The sequence below is a fragment of the Sus scrofa genome, chromosome 1, assembly GCF_000003025.6.
Source record: "Sus scrofa isolate TJ Tabasco breed Duroc chromosome 1, Sscrofa11.1, whole genome shotgun sequence".
NCBI lineage: Eukaryota > Metazoa > Chordata > Mammalia > Artiodactyla > Suidae > Sus > Sus scrofa.
This window is the reverse complement of record NC_010443.5, coordinates 186,528,720-186,553,260: the sequence shown is the minus strand read 5'-3', so window position 1 is coordinate 186,553,260 and position 24,541 is coordinate 186,528,720. Positions and strand designations below refer to the sequence as shown.

The 24,541-nt window shown below is 39.3% G+C and overlaps 1 protein-coding gene and 1 long non-coding RNA gene across 3 annotated transcripts in view; one reads left to right on the top strand and one right to left on the bottom strand.

Moving 5' to 3' along the window:
- Positions 187 to 23,472, bottom strand: NAA30 (N(alpha)-acetyltransferase 30, NatC catalytic subunit). Its single transcript, XM_021102575.1, has 5 exons — positions 23,006 to 23,472; positions 21,976 to 22,741; positions 16,293 to 16,416; positions 13,729 to 13,784; positions 187 to 3,621 (listed from the first exon to the last, which is right to left on the bottom strand). Exons 2-5 carry the CDS (start codon positions 22,738 to 22,740, stop codon positions 3,484 to 3,486), a joined length of 1,083 nt encoding a protein of 360 aa, XP_020958234.1. The 5' UTR covers position 22,741; positions 23,006 to 23,472; the 3' UTR covers positions 187 to 3,483.
- The window catches only part of LOC110262249, a 93,258-nt gene continuing 91,948 nt past the window's right edge, over positions 23,232 to 24,541 (top strand). The window contains exon 1 of one of the 2 annotated variants that reach the window (XR_002347083.1): positions 23,232 to 24,063. This is a non-coding gene — a long non-coding RNA (uncharacterized LOC110262249). The remainder of the gene's footprint in view (positions 24,064 to 24,541) is intronic. The other variant, XR_002347082.1, reaches the window with a different exon arrangement.

Genomic DNA, 24,541 nt, shown 5'->3' with positions numbered 1-24,541 from the left:
CAAACTTACTTTGTCAGAACACAAAGTGAGGGAAATAACAACTGTTTATCACTTCTTCCAAATAGCTCTTGGATGAGAGGCAGGAAGTGGGGAACAGAATAGATTGCCTGGGTGTTTTTTGTTTTTCTCAGTAGGTAAAAAAAAAAAAAAGTAAAACAACTCAAAAAAAATGCACACAGCTGCATCTAAAAGAAAAATGCAAACACAACTTAACCATACTTTATTTGACTGCATCTTATTTAGACAGCTTGCACATTTCAAATCCCATTAAATCTCTCTCTCCAAAAGGATATGGGACAATAGAAGAAAATTATGCAGCAATATCCAGTCATCAAACAGCAGTCCAATATTTGAGATACACGTGATAGTTTATAGATACTCAACTCATATCTGACGTCAATATAATTTATGGTTATGTTTTTACAAACCTGAAAGCCCTGTAACATTATAGCACTCATTTTAGTGATGACATGGTGCACTGAAAAGTAACTCTGATGCACTACCAATTTGCTTTTATCTATGCTCCTGGAAAGTGATGAACTTCATGATTTTTAGATACCATAATAAATATACACATCCAGTCTTATACATGTCAGCCAAAACCATAACACAGGGCAAGGTAAAGTTAAAACAAGTGACAAACAAACTTCTTTACATAGATTTGTCGAGCAAATGGGGAGGGTTAATTTGGGGAAGAGGCAGAAAATATTAAAGCCAATTTTTTAATAGTAACTTTTTCTTTATTTTGTTGGCTTCAAAACTACTGTCTGGTTTATGATCTGTGGACTTCTTTAGTAGAGTAGTTTCATTCTAATGTAAGGGAAATTATAATCAGCCCACACATCAAAAATGGTAGTATACCCGTTAGCTTCTTCAATACCTATAATATATAGCTTCATGGTAGCATGTATATTAAAATGTTCAGCAGTACCAACTGCCAAACCAGTGTCAGTGGATAGTACAGTCAGTCTTAAAAGAGGCAGCACCCCGTTAAAAGAAAGTTGCACCAATTTTGCTCAGTTTTAGTCAAGTGAACTCTATTGATTTTAAATGGAATTGTTTTAAGATTAGATAAGAAAAATGAAAGCCCAATATCAAAAAGTAAATTAATGTTTGATGCTCCTTCAACTGGAATGGAGACTTAATTCTCGTGCTGGGTTATCACACCTAGAGGATGAAATTTTAGCCTACTTAAGCAGTTTCTGCACATCCAATTAAAGACATAAGGTAGACACAGATATTCAACACACACCAGTTGAACAATATGAAAACCATCTGACTTTTCAGTCACATGGTCAAGTTCATGTTTAAAACACTTAAGCAAAATCTGGTCAATTCTGGGTGAAAAGATAAGTAGTGATGGTTTCACTAACAATCTGCCAGAAAAATTAATGGCTGAGCTAAAAATCTAGCATGTATCTACTTTAGAACTATCCCCATTAGTGAGCCAAGCAAATGTATGCCCATCAACAATCATTACCTAAGAATCGGCAAGTTATATAACGTGGTGAGATAAAATTTGATAATGAAAGTACTGAGCTATTTTATTACTTCAATTCCCTCCATATTAAAAATGACAGAAGCATCGCTATGACTGATATTCCTCTAAATACTATTGCCCAAAGGAAGTTTGACCAAAAATGTACTCAAAACGGTCAGCTGAAAAGCTGAGTATTGTGTGGTCATCATATTTTTAATGTAACCAGTATTCTGCCCATTAAACTTTCAAGAGCAATATAAAATGGAAAGAAAAGGTTTTCTTTAAAAATAAGAACTATAAATGACTCCATCAACAACAGGAAAATTTTATTTTCACCAAATTTGTGTACCTTTATTTTAAAAGTACTGTCACCATGTTCACTTTCAAGACACTACACTGAGCAAGGAGCAGCTTTCCCTTAAAAAAAAAAAAAAAAAGGCAACAAACTTTCCTGAAAGGGGGCTTTTGCCAACTGTTAATGGAGGTAGGGTTTTTAAAAATACAGTAATTATAGCCATAAAATAAAATTCAAACCAAATCCTAGAGCAGAAGTAAAGCATACCCAAATTAAAGAAAAAAACAACAGATTCCTACAAAACATTTTTCACAGAGAATGAATCTTTTTTTTTTTTTTAAATGGGTACCTAGGTTTTCCAGTCAAATAAATTATCCATCACAATTTTCTTGACTCAAAAGCAATCGACCTTAAAATTTGTTACACTGCACAGACTGGCCAAAACACAATGGAACTAATGAACATGGTGATGGCTATTAAGAAAACCCATAGAACTCATTACAAAAAAATATTTCCATTTTTCCCTTTTGATTTTCTGGGAACTAAGCAAAGCTCCCCCCCAAATTTGCACAAATAAGTGAAAAGAAAATAAAATCAGTTTAAAATGGATACAGTGCACCTTGAAATTTATTTTCAAGACCAAGAACAAAAAGCGAAGCATTTCAAGAAATGGAAGCAGTGGGAATCCAAATCAAGTGGGGAAAAAAGTTCCAACTACTCTGTAAAAGCTATTCCTCACAGTTTAGCAATAATTGATTAAATAAAATCATACCAATTTACATTAGTTTTCTATTCTTTTCGAAAATCCCTCTCAAAAAAAAGTGCATCCAAAACCCAGCAATTCCCGGCTTCATTAACTTTTCTCATCCCTTTCGAGTTATTTCTCAAAGATTTTCCAAGTAGATTCAACTTCTTACTGTAAGGAAAGAAGGGACTTCTACAGTAAAACACTCTATCACTCACCTGGAAAAAGTATCCAAATTATAAAAATCTGAAATAATTTATTATCAAATTTAGAATTTAAATAAAAATAAGAGTTTGCTTGCAAAGGCCTTAAAGAAAAGGAAAAGATAGCATGCATTAAAAAACCAGAGATGGAGACAAATATACTTATCTACACAGGCACTGGCAGACGCAATTTAATTGTTATCTTTTACTCTTTGTAAGATACACCCAAGCCTACATAACAATTTTTCATTCACTAATCACTGAGGTACCAATATTCAAGAATGGAAAATTTAATATTGAAAAAATAAAACCTAAAATTGAAGCTTTTCCCCCACCCCCTTCAGAAAACTATGGCAGGTTTCATGTAAAATGTTAGTATACTCAGAGATTTTTACCATCTACATTGGCTTTTTTAAGGAACAAAAATCATGTTCCACTTACTGGTTCTGTGATGAAATTATCACTGTGTAAATAACATTGTCACCAGACTTTGCAAATGAACAAATAAATCTTGGCTATCAACTGGCACATCTTGTTGGTACCAAAAGAACTCCTTAAGTTTAAAACGACCTCTTTTAATTCAGAACAAATGCGCCATGCCAAAGTGCAACAAATATTGTGCGACACTCAAATGAGACACTGACAGATAAGAGCTGCATGGAAATTACTAAATCCACCTGCAAAGCAATTCTGTACAAATTGCATTGCATGCAAAAGTCGTTTCTGCATGGTTGGAAAGTTGTTCCTTGATGTCAGTTTCTCAACGCAGCCATAATTTAAGCCGCAGTGCATCAACTCCATTTAAATAGTATCTGAACAGCCTCTTATCTCGAACAAAACCAAGATTTTCATAAAGTTTCAAAGCAGACTTATTCGTTATTTCCGTTTCCAAAACAACCTTCAAAAAAAGAGAAAACTAAGTTATATTTTTATGTATTTGAAACTAATTTATAATTTCATAACAAGAAATTCACTTATTACCAGTTAAGCTCAAATACTTAACAAAAACAGACCGCATTTAATTGTTTTTAAATTGATGGTGAAAACAATAAATATTAATGATGTACAGAAAAAACCCAGAAAAACAGTCACCAGAATTATAAAAGCAACTATCTCTTAGGGCAAGAGGGGATAAGAACACAGGGAACATTTTCTGTTCTACTGATTTTTGTGAAATGTTTAGAATTTTTAGCAATGAGAATATATATTTTATACTAAAACAAAAATGAATAAGTTCCCTGTTTAAAAAAAAAGTGTAACAAAAAATGAAGAAAACTAAAAAATGAATAATCAAAGGTTTAAGAAAATAAATGCTTGAAACTATTCAGTTTTCAGACTGAACAGAGTCTGAAAACTATAGCCCTTGGAACAAATGCACCTACTCCCTGTTTTTGTAAATAAGTTTTATTGGAACATAGCTGTGCCCAAAGGTTGACATGACGACTGCTTTCTCAACAGTTGAGCAGCTGCACAAGAGATTTGTGGTCTGCAAAGCCTAAAATATTTATCACCAGGCTCTCTGCAGAGAAAGTTTGCCAAACCTAGACCAAAGGTAAGGAAACTTTAGAGTACCTGGAGGGCTTATTAAAATAGAGTGCTGCACCTCACTTCCAGAATTTTTGAGCAGGTTTGGGGTAGAGCCCAAGAATCCGCATTTTTTAAAAACTGCCAGGTGATGTGGATGCTGCTGGTAAGGGGACTACATTGAGAACCGCTGTTCAGATATTATGGATATCAACGCTAAAAGAGGAACACAAAGTATTAACTTCTATCTGGGTCTTTTTAAATATTACTGAATCAGTGGCCCTAACAATAAAGAACTGATACTTTTGAATATTATGTGATTTTCTTCTAATTTACTTCTACCTTCTTCCACCAACTGCTATCCCATCCTCCCAACTTTTACATACATAGCTCTATTTGCTTTTCCATCGATTCTCAACCTACCTCACTGAGAATCAACATAGTGAGCCATAGTTACTGCTAGGATGTCATAATCCTCAGGTGTTTGAAATGGAAAAGAAGGGCAAAGTATAATTAAACAAGGGCCCAAGTTAAGCCAAGTTAAGTCTCATTCTGTTCTATTGCAAGCTATAAAAAAAGTGACAAGAATTCAAGCATCAGATATAAATAATAGAAGACTGTACTTCAACTCATCGTATCCAAAACTGAACTCATGACCCTCTACAATTCCACACATCAGTAACAGTATCTCCATCCCATCAATGCCACAAAGCTACAACCTAGTAGTCATCTCTGCACCTCTTCTCTCTTCATCCACTACATATATCCAAACACTGAGTATTTCAATTCTCTTAAATCTCTTTCAAACCAATCCTCTTCTTTCTATCCGCACTGATAACATTCTAGTCTAAGCTGCCATCAACTTTCATTGTAAATACAAGAACCTCCTAACTCAAAAGGTCTCCTATTCAATGTACAGTGATGCTCTTGTTAATTCCCTACTTAAAACCATTTATTGACACCTTTTTGTACTCTAGAAAAAATCCTCAATCTAACAGCACTCTATAGAGACCTAAAGTCCATTAAGATATAGCCTCTACCTAGCTTGCTAACTATGCTTTAGGTCTCCCTTCCTTGTTCACCATGATCAACAGTAAACTTTTATGTTTCTGGAATCCACCATTATCTTTCCCACCTTAAACCTTTCACAAAACCATTTTCTCTGCTGTAATAATGCTCTTCTTACAGTCCTCTTTTTGCTTTGGGCCTTAGCATGTCACTTCCTGACTGGGTAAAGTATCCCTTTCCCTATAGCACTTTGCACCGTTCCTAGTTCAACTGCACTCTCATTCAGCAATAGATGAGGATGACATCTTTCTGAGCTGGTGAGCCCAACAAGGACAGCAATCATGGGTACCTTGTTCACAGCTGTTTCCTCTGCACCTAACACACTACCCTACACACAGATGGCTCTTAAACATTTGTTAATTACATACATCCTGCAGCTGCTTCGGTTACTGCAGAGGTATGGGTTCAATCCCCAGACCACTGCAGTAGGTTAAAGGATCTAGGGTTGCCACAGCTGCAACATAGACTATAGCTGTGGCTCGGATTCCATCCTTGGCCTGGGAATTACCATATGCTGCAGGTGTGGCCATTAAAAAAAAAAAATTTGGAGTTCCCTCTGTGGTTCAGCAGAAACGAATCTGACTAGTATCCATGAGGATGCAGGTCGGACCCCTGGCCTTGCTCAGTGGGTTAATGATCTAGTGGTGTCGTGAGCTGTGGTGTAAGTCAGAGACACAGCTTGGTTCCCGCATTGCTGTGGCTGTGGTGCAGACCCTCAGCTACAGCTCCAATTAGACCCCTAGCCTGGGAACCACCACATGCCATGGGGTACGGCCCTAAAAAGACCAAAAAAAAAACCATGTATGCCACCTTCCAATCTGGTCAGTGCAATTTACCAGTTTTGAACTATTCTCTTGAGTAATTTCTAGCATTCTGTTTTAGGCCAGCACCTAATTACAGCTAAAACATTAAATCAAAACAATATGAGAAGCAATAAAACTGCAACAATTCAAAACTTGGGACTGCTTTCATAGAACTAAAAAGTAAAGTGAGTGTAAAAAAATTAATATTTATTGAAGGTTTACTAAGTGCTAAATAAAGCATTTCACATGCATTATGTCATATTTCATAGATTTGTCATTATTTTCACAATAACTCTATGAAATAGATATATCTCCAATTTACAAGTGAATGAAACCCTTGGCCACCAGAAGAACAAGAATAGATCACACTCCAAATCTGAAGTAGGGCTAAAGAATATCTACTCTTCTGTACCTCTGATTGTTTCCTGAAGTACAACAAAGCAGCGAATGGGAGCTCTAAAATGATGAAGGGGATCTAAGTCCAAATTCATTAATACCTGGCAACCTAAAATAGTCAAAATACATCTGAGGCTAACTATGGCTACAAAAATACACATGAGGTGTAAATTATGAGTTGAATTCAGGTTTGCTGGCATCCTAACAAATTAACAAAATAAAGCCCAATTACTTAGAATAACATTACACAAAGGGCTAACACCTTGGTTAAAATGAAAAGATCCTCTCACAACACTCATATTCTCCAAACAAAGAGATCATGTATTATTTGACATGATGGAAAATGCCACCAAAGAGTACTACTTTTTACTGAATTATTGAAATTCTTATAAATACATTAAAAGAGAACCTGGGTTTATAATGGAAACTCACCATAAACCTATTGTTTTAGTCCACATCATGGGAGTATTACATACAAAGCCAAAGGATAATAAGGTTATTTTAATCCTAAAGAAACCTGGCCAAGTTGAAGTCTACTTAAACAGAAAAAAAGGGTTACAGTGAATTTCTATGCATTCTCTCAAGAACAAACCATTGTCAGGATGAGCCACTGTGATGATCACTGTACAACTATAAATGTAATAAATTCATTGAGTAATAAAAAATAAATTAAAAAAAAAGGATGGGAGTTCCCGTCGTGGCGCAGTGGTTAACGAATCCGACTAGGAACCATGAGGTTGCGGGTTCGGTCTCTGCCCTTGCTCAGTGGGTTGACGATCCAGCGTTGCCGTGAGCTGTGGTGTAGGTTGCGGAAACGGCTCGGATCCCGCGTTGCTGTGGCTCTGGCGTAGGCTGGTGGCTACAGCTCCGATTTGACCCCTAGCCTGGGAACCTCCATATGCCGCGGGAGCGGCCCAAGAAATGGCAAAAAGACAAAAAAAAAAAAAAAAAGGATGAGCCAAACTATTAAAGTTTGGAAAAACTTTTTTAATATTATGGGGCTAGTAGCTCCTGGAGGGATAGCAAGCACTAGCTTATTGTCTAGCACCTCAGAGGCCTCAGACTGATATTGCTGCTTGAACAATTTTATTGCTCTTCGTAACACCCCTCTTTAAGATCAGAATTACCATCACACTGCATAGACAAAGAGACAGATGAGAAAAAGTTAAATGACCTTCCTACAATCACACAACTATACTATCTAGAACCCAGGCTTTTTATATCCAGTTCCTTTGTTTTTTTTTTTTTTAAGGGCTGCACCCACGGCACATGGAAGTTCCCAGGCTAGGGGTCAAATCGGAGCGGCAGCTGCTGGCCTACACCATAGCCACAGCAATGCCAGATCCCAGCCGTGCCTGTGACCTATACAAGCTCATGGCAACACCAGACCATTAACCCATCGATCGAGGCCAGGGATCAAACCCACATCCTCATGGATATTAGTCAGGTTCTTACCCTGCTGAACCACAGTGGGAACTCCCTACTTCTTTAGGCCAATCTATGCAGCCAAAAAACCCTTACAGTTTAAATAATTCCATTTTACTCTGTACATAAAAGTAAATCACCACCATGTGGGGTCATTGTTTTAGGTACACAAGAAAACTCATTCATACTACTTGTATTTTTCTTATTATTTCGCCTAATGTAAAACCCAAGCTCAAGAAGCTTGTTCTAGTAGCCACTAAATACATGGCAGCCAGAGCATATAGAAGTGTAATCAAACTCAAGCCAGATTAGCAATATAGGAAATACATTTTTTACTCATGAAGTAATGAATCTACCCATTTTTTTGATGCTAAAACTTTTTAGTCAGCTCCAAATACACAGAAAATGAAAAAACGATCTTTAACACACTGTTTAAACATGTCTAATTCTGATATAAAAAGTTAGGAAAGCCATAGTAAAGCAAAATGAAAATATTAGGCCAGAAGAGTAGTATCATTGTTATTTGGACAAAAGAATGATCTGCAGTTTAACTCTGTGATTACTAACCTTGGTTTAATTTACTCTGAATTTATTTTAAAACAAGTGGTAGGAGCTCCAACGTGGCTCAGTGGATTAAGAACCCAACTAGTATCCATGAGGATGTCAGTTTGACCCCTGGCCTCGCTCAGTGGGTTAAGGACCCGGGGATTTCCATGAGCTGTGGTGTAGGTCGCAGGCGCAGCTTGGATCCCATGTTGCTGTGGCTGTGGCGTAGGCTGGCAGCTACAGCTCCAATCGGACCCCTAGCCTGGGAACTTCCATATGCCAAGGGTACAGACCTAAAAAGACAAAAAAAAAAAAAAAAGAAAGTAAAACCTGACTAGATGTGCAAGGTAAAGCTTAATAGAGATTTCCAAATATATCTTTCTTAACAGGCTCATAGATGTAAAAATACCTCTGTAAGAATAAAAAAGCAGCAGCATAACCTAAGTCGTGGAAAATGTAATTTAAAACCCTTCTTCAATGTCTTTCTGATGATTTGTCAAAATTTCTTGACAATTTAAAAGAAAGGGAGGTTGGCTTAACTTAATGAAAGTAAAATCGCAAGTTGGTTATTTTATTTATTTTGGTATATAGAAGTTCCCAGGCTAGGGATTGAATTTGATCCACAAGCAGCGACCTATACCACAGCTGCAGCAACACTGGATCCTTAACCCACTGTGCCAGGCCAGGGATCAAACCCACACCACCACAGAGACAATGCCAGATCCTTAACCTGCTACATCATAGCAGGAACTCTGAGACTATTTTTATATATAATTGTTTTCTACTGAAAGATATTTTAAAAACTTGGTTAACCATGCAGGTACATTCTTTTATATAGAAGAAAAAAAAAAAAAAAAAAGATTGCTGTTTCTAGAAAGCAACTCTGTGAAGGCTTAGAAAGACAAGCTAACAATTAGACAAATCAAAATTTAGAAGTACACCGCCGCCCCCAAAAAGGGAACAGATAAGATGCTGAAAGAACATAACCAATCATTCAACCAATATTAATGAACTATGTACTCTTATCACAAATGCTAAACTAAGTACTAAGAATACAGCAGTAAACAAGAAAAGATATCTCTGCTCTCAGTGGCTAAGGCACAAACTCTAAATTTAAGAACTAAAAGTACTACAAAAAAGGGAGGTCAAGAAAAGGAGGTGTTCCCATCGTGGCTCAGCAGGTTAAGAACCTGACTAGTATCCATGAGGATGTGGGTTCAATCCCTGGCCTTGCTCAGTAAGTTAAGGATCTGGCATTGCCACAAGCTTCAGTGTAGGTCACAGATGCAGCTATGATCCAGTGTTGCTGCGGCTGTGGTGTAGGCCCACAGCTGGAGCTCCAATTCAACCCTCAGTCAGGGAACTTCCATATGCTGCAGGTGTGACCTTTAAAAAAAAAAAGAAAACTACAGAAGGTGCAATTGATTCTGTCTGGGAAAACTTAAAAGGAGCTGTTAATATCTGAATTGAGTCATATAGACTGAGAGGTACTTTAATAAGCAAAGGAAGACCAAGAAGCTATTGGATCTAGCAAATATAAAGTAGTTACACTGGAGTGGAGGGTGAAGAAACCAAACCAAATGGGATGAAATGGTAATGTATAAGTAAGTAGAAATAAACAAACACACTACCATCAAAAATGAGAAGGGAAAGGGGATAGAAAAGCTTAAGTAAACAAGAGTTCTGTCCCTTCCTACGGCAAATTCTTTACCTGAACAATATGACCAGACAACTAATTTTTTAAATCACTGAGGAGTTCCCTAATCCAGAGGGAGAGCTATTCAAAGAGGCAGGGAAGAAACAACCCATTTAAAACCATACAACTGGAGTTCCCGTCAATGGCTCAGTGGTTAAAGAACCCGACTAGGAACCATGAGGTTGCAGGTTCGATCCCTGGCCTCGCTCAGTGGGTTAAGGATCCGGCATTGCCGTAAGCTGTGGTGTAGATCGCAGACGCGGCTCGGATCCCACGTTGCTGTTGCTGTGGCTCTGGTGTAGGCTGGCAGCTGCAGCTCAATTCGACCCCTAGCCTGGGAACCTCCATGTGCCACGAGTTTGGCCCTAGAAAAGACAAAACAAACAAACAAAATAAATAAAAAATAAAACCATACAACAGAAATAAGTTCATGGAACTGTCCCCATTTCATTCTACAACTGAGTAAAACTCATTGCTTCAAAAGTAAGAAAAACTGGAATGAGAATTTTACAGACTTCTCTTTGTGGTTCAGCAGGTAAAGAACCCAACATAGGAGTTCCTGTCATGGCTCAGTGGAAACAAATCTGACTAGGAACCATGAGGTTGCAGGTTCAATCCCTGGCCTCATTCAGTGGGTTAAGGATCTGGCGTTGCCATGAACTGTGGTGTAGGTCAGACACGGCTCGGATCTGGCATTGCTGTGGCTCTGGCATAGGCCGGCAGCTACAGCGCCGATAGGACCCCTAGCCTGGGAACCTCCATATGCCGTGGGTGTGGCCCCAAAAAGACAAAAGACAAAACCAAACCAAAACAAACAAACAAAAAACCCCAACATAACATCCATGAGGAGGCAGATTCAATCCTGGGCCTCACTCAGTAAGTTAAGGATCCAGCCATTGACATGAGCTTCAGCACAGATCACAGATGTGGCTAGGACCCGGCGTGGCTGTGGCATAGGCCCGAAGCTGCAGCTCCAATTTGACCCCTAGCCGGGGAATTTCCACAGGTGCAGCCAAAAAAAAAAAAGAATTTTAGGCAAAATAAAAAAAGAATTTTAGGCCCACGGTGAAGAGTATTTCCACCATAAGATGTATAACTTATTAAGACTTAATCTTGAGACTATAACAATATAACCAAAATCTCTGTATCATTCCTCAGAACTTTCAAAGGAAAACCAATACTATTTAAACATTTGATCAGTTATGGTAAAGTACACTACCTGTCTCACAGGTAGTAACTAGGACAACACAGAAAAGGCTCAACAATAGGAACATAATACTCTTTCCTCATTAACATCGCTGTTCACTGAGAACTACTCTATTCAGTAGAGGATCAAAACATGGTCTCATCAGAAGTTCCCTTGTGGTTAAGGATTTGGTGTTATCAACCTGTGGGGCAGGTCACAACTGTGGTGTGGGTTTGATCCCCAGCGAGGAATCTTCCACATGTCAGTGGGTGCCGCCAAAACAAAACAAACAACAAGAAAAATCACATGATTTTATCATCCCAAAGAGTTCTCCAAATTGTTGAGCAACTTTTGTAAAGCCTGACTTCTCTTCTTGATTAGCTAAGCCAATATGGCTATGGTCCAAATTTACACTAATGATCAAATATATACTCAATTTTTTTTTTTTTTCGGTCTTTTTGAGAGCCGCACTCACAGCATATGGAGGTTCCCAGGCTAGGGGTCGAATCGGAGCTGTACCTACCGGGCTACGCCACATCCACAGGAACTTGGGATCCGAGCCTCGTCTTTGACCTCCACCACAGCTCATGAAAACGACGGATCCTTACTTAGTGAGGCCAGGGATTGAACCAGTGTCCTCATGGATACTAGTTTGGTTCGTTAACTGCTAAGCCATTCTAATGTACACTCACAATTTTATACTTAAATTTTCATTACCAATGATATAGTTAGGTTCACTGCACCTTTTACTTTTTGAAACTAAAAGCTGTGAATGTGAGATCCTTAACTATATGTGAATTATCTTATTTGGGGTAAAATTAAATATCCTTAAATCCCAGGATGACTTCCTTGTGCTGTCCAATGTGTCTATAGTCCTTCTCATACAACCACCATTTAGTGTGATCTGTCAGAATACAAACTACAAATGTGAGTAAGGAGCGTGAGAGTACCCTATTCTAACAAGGAATCGTGTTCATGAGATACTGCTAAGTGGAAAAAGTAGTTAATGCAAAATAATAATTGTGATGTCATTTGTATAGAAGACTATGTGTAAATATTTGCACTCAAATGTGCTCAGAAAGTGGGATGGAGTTCCCGCTCAGCAGTTAACAAACCCGACTAGTATCCATGAGGACTCAGGTTCAATCCCTGGGCTTACTCAGTGGGTTAAGGATCTGGCGTTGCTATGAGCTATGGTGTAGGTTGAAGACACGGCTCAGATCCCGTGTTGTTGTGGCTATGGTGTAAGCTGGCAGCTACAACTCCAATTTGACCCCTAGCCTGGGAACCTCCATATTCCTCGGGTGCAGCCCTAAAAAGACCAAAAAAAAGAAAAAAGAAAATGGGAGGAAGCAAAAATTTAATAGTAGCTATAAGTTGAAAGAAAGAGTTGAAATGTGTGAAGATGGTAAAAGGGACTCTGTACCCCAGAATATAAATATATAATGGCTAACAATTGTGTATAAATTTCATACCAAAAAAAACCTACTTTAAAAAAAGTAACCAAAACAAGTTACTTATTGAGATCCACCTGTTGAGGAAAAAACTGCCTATTTTCAAGTGTGATGAACTCTCTAAAGCACATTTGCCCTCCAGTAATAAAGGCAATTGTTAGTTGTACTGCTCACAAAATTACTAGCACAATACAACTCTGTTCCTTCTTAGTCACCACTGTTATATTAAAGATGATCTTCCCTAGTTTATATTGATTTCTTTCCACACTACATAACAGTAACATTCTTAACATTCCCAACCACCACTATTACTTACTGAGCATCAACCATGTGCAAAGCACAGTGCTGCAGGATACAAAGAAATTATACCTGCCATCAGGCCTTACAAACCAGCTGGAGAGAGATGCTTTTATGTTAATATATAGATAGCTCTACCTTTAAAAAGTGGTTGTCTTCCCCCCTCTAGCCTTACTATTTAATGCTGATTTTTTTTTTAATGTGAAATGTTCTTCAAATGGGCTGACAGCCCACATATTAAAAAAATTTAAAAAAGTACTAGAGAGAAATCAAGGTCAATATCCAAGTAAATTACAATAAGGTCTGTAATAAGTGCTACCTCAAATGATTTAACTGATAATAAATCAGAACTCTAAATCTCAGTTATTTACTGCAAATATCTAAAACTATCTTTATATTTTGACACAGAACAAATTTTAGCTCCCATTTGCATATTAAAATTTGTTCTAGGTCAAAATTCATGTTTTTAAATGGAATGTAATTTTCAACATGTTACATTTGCATAGTATAGTTTGCAATGAAATATGCAGTACAATTTATTATGGGATATTTATAAAAATGCCTAGTAGAATACTGTCCAGGAAAAAAGGTCTTAAACATTTAGACTTACCTCATCACAGTCTCCTTCAACCATGGCATATATAGCTTTCTTAACCAAGTTAGTACCTAGAATATAGAGCTGCGTATTAATGAAGTAAAAATGTAATTAGTTTCTCAAAGATGCTTAAATTATAATATTCATAAGCAAAGAAACATCAAATGCTAAGTTCTATTTTGAATGCAAATACACAGATTATCTCAAGTTAAATGGGGAAAACTTTGAACTGAAAGACCAATAGAACCTTCCATAGCAATGTAAGTTTCCTCTTGAAAGATCTAGCTCCTGATTCATCCTTTTCTCAGGTGTACATGCTATTTTGTTCCAAAAGGCAAGATATGGCCAGAGCATGCCAGGACCTCGGAATGTAGTACATGACTTTTGAGCCAAGCTTGCCAAAAATCACATCAGAATTGCTGGGACCCAGAGTGGGCCCAGGACACTGGCTTAGTTCCTACAAACCTTTTAGTAAGCCTGGGCACACTAAGGTCCAGCACTCCCAAATGATGTTAGTAGTGTGTCTATATCCAAATCTGATGTTAAGAGAAGAAATTCAAATTTTATAAGAAATCTCTTAATTTTAAAACCATGTATACAACCAGCACGCGTTACATGGGCCATACAAAACATGTCTGAGGGCCAGGATGCAATCTTTTAAGGCACTGGTTTCTGCCCTCTGAAGTAGGCCAATCTGGCTACCATTTGCCCTGAGTCCTAATCAGCTCTTTTAACTACATCAAAGACTCAAACCTGACTTATACAACAGGCCCAATTCATTAAAAATCTTAGTGGCAAACTGTAATTCTATAAGAAAAGTTGACTAAACCTAATTAAGTGGACCTATCTATGATGATTTCTCAGAATATCTCGGTATGAAACAGGCTTAAGTAGGACATTAACACTCATAGTTTTAAAAAACAACTACAGGGAGTCGTGGTTCAGTGGTTAACAAACCCAATTAGTAACCATGAGGACTCGGGTTCCATCCCTGACCTCACTCAGTGGATTAAGGATCTGGCATTGCCTTGAGCTGTGGTGCAAGTCACAGACCGGCTAGGATCCCGAATTGCTGCAGCTATAGTGTAGACCAGTGGCTACAGCTCCAATTCAACCCCTAGCCTGAAAACTTCCATATGCCATGGGTGCGGCCATAAAAAGACCACACACACACACACAAAACAAAACCTACAAGTTATAAAACTGCTAGTAACTAAATACTGATACAGGCATCAAATCTTCTTTCATGAATACTCACTCAGCTTCAGTACATTTCAGAATCTGTCATGCTCAGACATATGCTTGTCTACCTGATCCTCCACCTTGAACAAAGAGCCAGTAGGTCCTAGATAAGAGGACAGTGGCTCTTAACCAGGCTTACATCATAGTCACCTGGCGATACTTCAGCCCTACTTCTAACAGGACAAACAAGATTCTCAAGAGGAGGGGCCTAAGCATTTGTTTTTAAACCACTTAGATGATTCTAAAGACCATTATAAACCATGAGTATAAGAACATACCAGAAAAGACATGAATTTGGGAATAGTAGTAAGAAACAATTCTTCTTTCTCCTGGTTCTCCCTAATTGCTAATATAATGTTTGATGACAAGTACACCAAATAATAGTAACAATTTCTCCATAACTTTGCCTTCACTGAGGACCATTTAACCCAAGTACAGATAGCTGCTTGAGGGCTATGATCAAGTGCCCTAAATATGCTACTAAAAACTGCAGAACTTAGCATAATACAAAGCATTTTGGATGTGACAAAAAAAAAATGTTTGGAGGTGAAAACTGATCATCTACTAACTGTTAAAAAGATACCTCTCAAATAATGAAACGTTTTTAAAAATTTTATTTTACTATTTTTTTTTTTTTTAGGGTTGCACCTGCAGCATATGGAAGTTTCCAGGCTAGGGGTCGAATCGGAGCTGCAGCTGCCTGCCCATGCCACAGCCACACTGGATTCTGATCGAATCGGCAACCTATACCACAGCCCACAGATCCGAGCCACATTTTCAGCCTATGCTGCAGCTTGTGGCAATGCCAGATCCTTAACCCAGTGAGCGACACCAGGGATTGAACCCGCATCTTCATGGACACTAGACAGGTTCTTTTTTTTTGTCTTTCGTCTTTTTAGAACTGCACCCACGGCATATGGAAGTTCCCAGACTAGGGGTCTAATCAGAGCTATAGCTGCCAGCCTATGCCAGAGCCATAGCAACTCCAGATCCAAGCCGAGTTTGCGACCTACACCACAGCTCATAGCAACACCAGATCCTTAACCCACTGAGCGAGGCCAGGGATCGAACCCGAAACCTCATGGTTTCTAGTTGGATGAGGGGAACTCCTACTCAGGTTCTTAACCCACTGAACACAACGGCATCTCCTAATTGAACATTAATAAAGGAAATAATTCATTGTAAGATGATTTTGAAAATATTTTGGAAATGAAAACAATTATCTTCCCTTAGTTTCATGTTCATTTCTACATATTATTCACATTTAAGTCTTTTGTTTCAAAAAAACAAAAATGAAAATAACAGGCATTCTTTTTGTGACATAATATTTTTCTTACCAATGCCATTTCTCCTGTATTTGGAATCCACGGCTAACATGGCTATATAACCTCTGCGGAACATCTTTTTGTGCATATCCAACTTGCAAACGATGGCACCTACACACTCCTCCCCTACCATGGCCTTAAAAATAAACAGACAGTTACAAAGAATACATTGCCATCAGGTACTGTACAATTACGGAGGGAAACAGCAACCAACCGCTGGTCAGGGGTTTTGAGGCAGGAAGAAATGAGAATTTTAGCAAGAGAGCAGTCATTTAAGTTTCAGAAATCTAATCCCAGAACTCCTTCAAATGTTCCAGTTTTACAATCTTTCAACATTCTTTAGGCCATGAATTTGTTATGTTCATTATCAAAGCCTTGGGGGAAAAAAAGCAAAATTTCCACATAGTAAACATTCAAGTATTTTATAAGATGTGCTTATAATTAGCTGTAATAAAGACTTACATGTTTAAGATTTGGGAAAGGGAAAACATGTGAAAATAATTTAAGAAAAAGTATTTTCATTAGATATGATAAAACAGTGCTAAAGCTATCAACAGAGTACTATAAATTTATACTTAATTATAATAAAGTTTTAGGGAAAGCCAGCTATAAGATAAAGTATTTATACTACACGGTAGAGTTAGATTTTAATCAGGAAGAAAAAAATGTAAGAGATTTTCAGAAAAAAAGATTTTTTTCAAGGTATTCCTAAGATCCTACCTAAGAAGTTTTTGTTACTGAAGGACTACAAAGACTAGATATACAATGGTCTCATTTTTAGGACTCTCCTGACAGTGTGAGTCATTGCCATAAAGCTCATAGAATACCTAGAACTCAAAATCAAACTTCATATTAAAGCAAAAGCTTTAACATAATTTTTACAGCTTTCTAGCTTAATAAAAATGTACAGCCTTCCAGAGCTAAAAATTACATATTAAATTAGAGCTAATCAGCCTCAATTTTCATTACAATTTTCAGTATCACCATTAAAAATTTGTTTTTCAAAAGTTCTATCACTGACAAGTTCCAGCAATACTTCATTCTGGTAAATATAAATAGGGCAATAGTTCCAATTGTTAAATAATGTGTCAGAGAGAAATAATTGTTTGTTGTAAAGAGCCATCATTAAAAATTATTAAAACTTCAAATTATTCTTAATAAAACTAACTTTTCAGAAGACACTATTTCAACAACAAAAACTAGGACTGCGTTTTAAAAAAAAAATCAATAAGCAAAGCCCAATTTATATTTAACGTATTTTATCTTGAATTTGTTACAATTACTTTTTAAAGTTCATCATTCTGTAAATTGATTTAAAAGCATTTCTTCAACTATGGAAAAATCTTTAGGCAAGAATAATTCTAATCCATTTCACACAAACCTAAACTAGGTCAGAAAAATCCTTTTGAAGGGAAATAAAATTCAACAATCCACACTAATTCATTGTTTCAACAGAATCCAAAATTATTTGGGGGCAACAAACCTCTAAAACTGTTATTTTCTTTTTCTTTTTTTTTTGGCCATGGGTACAGCATGTGAAAGTTTCTGAGCCAGGGATGAAACCTGTGCCACAGCATCAGCCCAAGCCACTGCAGTGACAACGCTGGATCCTTAAACCCACTGTGACACAAGAGAACACACATTTCTATTTTTATTCATACCCATCTGGCTTTTCCAAAATTCTTTTGAAAACTATTATTTCTTTCTATATTAAGACCTGAAATAGTACACAAAAGTTGCCTGGTTAAACAACTCTGACAGTATTTTCTGATTTGAACTTATTTCAAATACGTGTGCGTATGCATATATCAGAGATGAAGTGGTACATTAAAAAAATTTTCAGGGAGTTCCCACTGTGGTTCAGCAGGTTAATAACCCAACACAGTGCCCATGAGGTTACAGGTTCGATCCCTGAGTTAAGGATCCAGCATTGCCACAAGCTGCAGCACAGGCCACAAATGCGACTCGGATCCAGTGTTTTTGTGGCATGGGCTTGTAGCTGGAGCTCAGATTTGATCTCTAGCCTGGCAACTTCTATGTGCCACAGGTGTGGTCATAAAAAGAAAAAAAGTTTTTTTTCAACCTGATCTCATAAGCTAGGGAAAATAGAAATCCATATAAATCTATGACACAGAACTGTAGGACAGCCATATTTCAGTTAATAAATTATCCAAAGGAGAAAAAAATTAAATCCACTAGACACAATACAACTGGACTATACTATCAAATTGGATAGGCATTTCAAACAAATCTTTGTCCTTTGACCAAGAAAGGAATAAACAAGCCAAACAATCATATTAGTTCACTCCTGGACTAGACTGATTTCTTACTAATCAAGAATCTACAGGAGGAGTTCCCGTCGTGGCACAGTGGTTAACGAATCCGACTAGGAACCATGAGGTTGTAGGTTCGATCCCTGGCCTTGCTCCGTGGGTTAAGGATCCGGCGTTGCCGTGAGCTGTGGTATAGTTGGCAGACGCGGCTCGAATCCGGCATTGCTGTGGCCCTGGCGTAGGCCTGTGGATACAGGTCTGATTCGACCCCTAGCCTGGGAACCTCCATATGCCGCAGGAGTGGCCCAAGAAATGGCAAAAAAAAAAAAAAAAAAGAATCTACAGGAGCGAAAATCAAGTTTTACACATCATTTAAAAATAAAAGCCCAGGGAGTTACCGTTGTGGCTCAGTGGAAACGAGTTCAACTAGTGTCCACGAGGATGCAGGTTTGACTCCTGGCCTCGCTCAGTGGGTTGGGGATCCGGTGTTGCCATGAGCTATAATGTGTGTCAGAGATGCAGCTCGGATCCCACGTGGCTGTGGTGTAGGCCAGCAGCTGTAGCTCTGATTTGACCCCTAGCCTGGGAACTTCCATGTGCCATGGGTGCAGCCCTAAAGAGCAAAAAAAAATTTTTTTAAATAATAAATAAAAGCCCAATATACAATACACTATTATTAGCAAGATGTTGGTAGTGAGGAAAGCCAATGCTATATTTCTTCATGATAGACTGCTGATGAATATACTTATAAGAATCACTAAACTACATGTCAATTTTTCCAAATAAAAACTTCTGCACATACATTTAGAACTCGTGGTATTAAAATGTGTTCTTTTTTCAAGGAAGGAAACTGAAAAATTCCAGGCAAGATTAAAATTTAACTCTACAAGGCCAAATTTTTGTCAATCTATAAAATTTGGAAATTTTAAGTTGTCTACAAATAGGAAGACAGAGGAAGCTGTAAAGTTAAATTGAGAACAAAATAAATGGAAGTATTATAGTATGTCATTGGTAATAAGTTTTAAAAGTACAAAAAGGCACCAACAACTGAAAATGCCAGGAACTCAAAAAGAGGCAGAGATAAATTAAAGTACTGAGTAACTGACAGTGCCTCCTATTTGTATAGTACTGTACTTTCACATCTGTTACAGTTGTTAGGAAGAATCATTAGAAACTGTCATCTCTGTTAGTCAAATATGGTCAAGTAGTGGCAATTTTCTATGGTTCAATCTCACACATTCCATGTGATCCACTGCAGGTTACTCATGAAACCAGGAACATTCTGGAGATTTCTAATCTCTTGAGATTGATGAGTTGTAAGGACAACTGTCCCTTGATGAAGCATAACTTGGTGACACAATGATCTTAGCTGAATGAGTCAAGGGTATGCCATTTTTCAAGATCGGAGTTGTTTCCCTAATGTGAAGCCAGGAGACCTGGGTTCTAGCTTTACATCTCTGGACAATAAATATCTAGAGATTTAAACATTTTAAGTTACCCTGGTCCTTAATTTAAATAAAAAGAAGTTGAATTAGATTATTGCTAGGATCCCTTAGTCCTAAAATGTGATTTGAAATAAACACATATTTATTTTAAATTAGTTCTCATAAGAAACTCATATTTTTAAAATGCCAATATAAAGACCCCAGTTTTAAAAGGCCTGATTGTTCAACTATAGTTTTATATTCAATATCTCTAGATTCATATAAATTTTATAAGTTAACCACTTATAAATATCACAATTTCTAGATAATCAGAATTTAATGTTAAACTGGCTCTTATTGGATAAAGTTAAAATCAGCTGGTGAATTAAAAGGAACCTATGTAAAATAAAAACTATAGTATATTAATATTTGGTTTTATCAGAGTCTAAAATGGCAGACAAATTGAGAGAGGTCTAGGTAACAGCAGAACTCAAAAGTTGACTATCATATATACAAAACTATTTTCTATAATTAACAGAAATACATACACTATTTCGATTTAAAGTGTGACTAAATTGTATGCTTTTGTGGGTAACATAAGTCAGTCTACAATGTTTAGATTTACAATGGCATTTGATATGATTTATAATAGTGATATAAAGAAGTCATGTTCCCACATTCACAAACACAGATCATGTCTTAGGTTTTCTATTTTGATGAAATGGTTAGAATCCTGTAAGAGCAGTTTTGTAGAATATAAAATAGTTCCCAGTTTAAACAAACATACTAAATTGAAATTTAGCAAAGTGAACACAGAAACTAGCAGAACCATCATAATCTAAAATACTGAAGTTATATTTTCAGATTACCACCAACCTGAAGAATCAAAAAGACAGATTTCTAAAGTACTGTTAAAGCATCTTGCAGGGCATTAATAAATGCAGGTAAGTCAATTTTAAAACAATAAATAATGGTAGTGGCTTTTCCCTTCACACATAATAAAATACTCCTTAAAACCATGTGGCCTCTCCTTGATAAAATTCAATGGAAATGACACGCTTGTAAGTACAACATACAAAGCACATACCTGCTGTCAATATTTAAGTGAAAGGTTTCATACAGACTGAAATGGGTCAATATTACTGGGAAGTTATTGGTACTATCAGTACTACAAAAGTTAAAAAAAAAAAAATTATTCAGCTTGTTTGGTAGCCAAGTCTTTTCTACCATATATAAGTAAAAAATTTCTGTCAGTTATATTTCACACAAGCTAGTACTATTACTAGTATTTAGGCATATCTCTGATTTGCTTCTTAAAAAAAATTAGATTAGAAACAATTTCACATGTTTCCTACACTCCCCAAATGGGTATTCCGTTCAAGTTTCAAGAGTCTTTCAGCCATCAGAAGTGTTAGTAGCACCTTCTGAAGTTGTGCACCAGAAAGGGGCTGTCTACAACTAAATTAACTGTCCTGTTAAAGTAAAAGGAAACAATCTCCATAATTATGGAATATGTTTGTAAGATTTAATTCTCCAATGTGGCCACAGAAAGTTTACTGACAATCAAATTCACCAAAACATGTTTATGCATACATACACTCTTCCCTGATTATGGCTGTAATTGAGAGATTAATAAGGCCTGTATCCGAAAAGAACCGTGTTCAAATTAAATGATTGCAAAGTGCTTTGAGTATGAGGGAGGATAATTAAAGACAGTCAAACATGATTATAAGCTAATGCAAACAGGATACAAAGACCCCCAACATACATCATACAGGCTGGTTGCATTTACATCAATATCAAGTTAACCCGGATCCTGAAGTCTTACCTTCAAAACAGTTTCATTAAATAACTAGCAGTGTGTACACGCACTTTACATCATGTAAGGTACTAGGAAAGGCAGTTCACATCCACTGCCACTCCAGCCCTCACACTCCCTGCCCTGTACGGCCTGGATCTCTCTGCTGGGTTCACCCTTTTTTCATTCCATCCACTTACCAAGAAGCACAGCTGTGGCCAGTTGTGAATAAAATATCTATAGGTATAAATGGAGTAGGGTTCAGACAGATCTTTGGTGATCAGTCTCATGATATCGGGCATTTGTAGCTCGGATTCATATCGGACATAACGTATCGTCCGATCCTCCCCAGGCTCAACCTCCCTGCCTGAGGGGCTTCTTATACTGCAGCCGGCGGTCAGGGATGAAGACAGCAGCCGCACCTGCTCGTCCTCCTCCTCCTCCTGCTCGGTGCCCTCCGCCAGTCCATTGCGGGCCGCCGCGGGATCGCTCGCCGCCGCCGCTGCCTCTGCCGGGCTGGGGAGCGCAGTTCTCGCATTATTGGGGAGGCAATGAGGGGGGCCCTCGCCCGAGTGTACCCCGGCTCCTTTTGTTGCAGTCACTCTGGGACCCCCGTCGGGGGTGGCCGTGATCGTGGCCGCCTCGGCCGCACTCAAAACCTTGGTCTTGAGAGAGGTGGCCGCCCGTAGGTGCCGCAGTTCGGGGTTGATCAATCCGTTGAGCTGCAGCTGCTCCTGCGGCGGCTGAGGGCAGCGGAGGCACGGACGCCCCTTGGTCGCAGCCGTCGCCTCGCTGCCCGCCGGGCTCCTGCCGCCGCCTTCGTGCTCCTCGTCGTCCTCCTCGTCCTCGCTGCAGCAGGCGAGGGCGGCCCCCGCCGGGAAGGGACAGCGGGGCTCGGCCGCCGCCGAGGCCGGAGGTGCTGGTGGTGGGAGGAGGCTGCTAGGCCCAGGCGGTACCTCCGCCATCCTAGAGGCGACACAGACAGAGAGAGAAGGCCATGAGACCCAGCCGACTAGCGCGGAGCAGAGGGGGCGAGGGGCGGGGGCGCCGGGGGTTGGGGGGAAACAAAGGCAGAAACCGTCCCTCACAGGGCTGGCCCCCCAATTTCGCGCGCCCCCCCCAGCTCTTCAGCGCCGCCCAGTAGCTCAGCCGGCCACCGTCCTGGTCCGCCCGCGCCCATCCGCCGGGCCTGTCACCGCGGCCTCTCCCCGTCCCCTCCGCGCAGCTCACCCCGCACAGGTCCCCGCCGCCACTGCCGCCACTCCTCTTCCTCCTCAGCCGCCGCCGCCTCCCTCGCCGCCGCGGCCGCCTCCTCCGCCACCAAGGCTCACACTCTACCGCCGTCGCCGTAAAGCGCCTCGGCTGTTACCCCGGGTAAAGTTTCCTGGGCCTGGCTTTACGACACTTCCCTGCCTGCCGGCTGCCAGGGCCGAGGGAAAGGGGCGTGGAAGGAGATGACCTGTGGAGGGGCGGGGACGGTGGTGTCTCCTGCGGGCCTCCGGGGAGACCGCGTGCTAATGGGTGGGGCTGTGGGGTGGGGAAGTTAGAGAAGGCTGTGGAGTAGCTAGCTCTGAACGCACAGTCCTCGGCTTTGGGGCTCCTCAGCCCGTGGACCTTGCAGCCCCGGGCCGAAGAGGGCTGGACGGGACACGCGTTCCAAGGAGCTGCGGCGTAGACCGCCAGCTCGGGGCCTGCTCCCCCGGGCTTGGGCAAATCTAGAAATGCTTTTCCGCAGCTGTATGACGTTTTAACCTTTGCCCTGACTGGGGTCAGGGGGCAGGTTACCCGAGTCCCTTAAAAATGGAGCAAATCAGGAGAGAAAAATCCTTGAAAAGGAGAAGTTAAAATATTTGCACTGTGAAAACATGGGAATAGCTGTTGAAACCTGGTGGTATGCTGTGTGAATTAAGTTTAGGCTTTACCACTTCGAGGCAGAAGAAGCTGCCTCTCTCCTTATCCCCTTCACCCCGCCGAGGAAAACTGGCGGTAAATGGAATTAACAGGTGCTGGGCAGCTGCAAGCATACCTGGGGCAGAGTTACAGATGGTGAAAGAGAGTGATAATAGCTAAGAGGCACATTCCTAAACGTGACCCGAATTGTGATAAGGTGAAAAGCACCGGTCAAGAGGTGTCCTGAACCTCCTCCTTGCCCTCTGCCAAGTGGTCGGCCGGAGCGAGTGGATGCAAAGGGAAGAGAACTGCTGCACGCGCTGAGCGCCAGGCTCCACTCTTTCCGCTCTAATCCCCAGCGGACGGTTTTCAGCCCATCTGTTTGAAGAGGAATGCAGGTAGTGTAACTCACCAGCTCACGGAGCAAATTAAGTTTTTTAAACTGTAGAGCTAGGCAGGTGTGCAGCAGGTAGATGTTTTCAGGGATACAATTCTCTTGAGTATTCGCAACTTTTGCCATAATCCAAACTAAAAAATAAGATAGATTGTAGCATTGCTGTTAGGTACAACTGTTAGGGTCCTTGTCACTGAAGATGTTAAGGAAAAACTATAATCCTCTATCTGGAAGGTCAAACTATAGTGATAAAAATGGTAATAATAAAATGTGTTACTATGTGCCAGACACTGTCCTAAATATCTTACATGTACTCATGTATAGGTTTTTATAAAAACTCATTTGTAGGTTTTTGTAGAAATACATGTGTGCATAGATAGACATGTAGAAGCTTATTTATTTCAGCCTTGTGTGTAGTAGGAATAAATAATTCCAAAGCACCTAAGGATCTATCAATACAGGGATGATTTTATGATACACAA

What these genes read in the sequence shown, in the direction of transcription:
- NAA30 (XM_021102575.1), bottom strand. Translation starts at nt 22,740, where the DNA reads ATGGCGGAGGTACCGCCTGGGCCTAGCAGCCTCCTCCCACCACCAGCA. An exon ending in GGCCACAGCTGTGCTTCTTG is followed by an intron (nt 16,417 to 21,975) that starts GTAAGTGGATGG and finishes TTTATTTTTAAG; the next exon opens with GCCATGGTAGGGGAGGAGTG. An exon ending in TTGAAGGAGACTGTGATGAG is followed by an intron (nt 3,622 to 13,728) that starts GTAAGTCTAAAT and finishes CTTTTTTTGAAG; the next exon opens with GTTGTTTTGGAAACGGAAAT.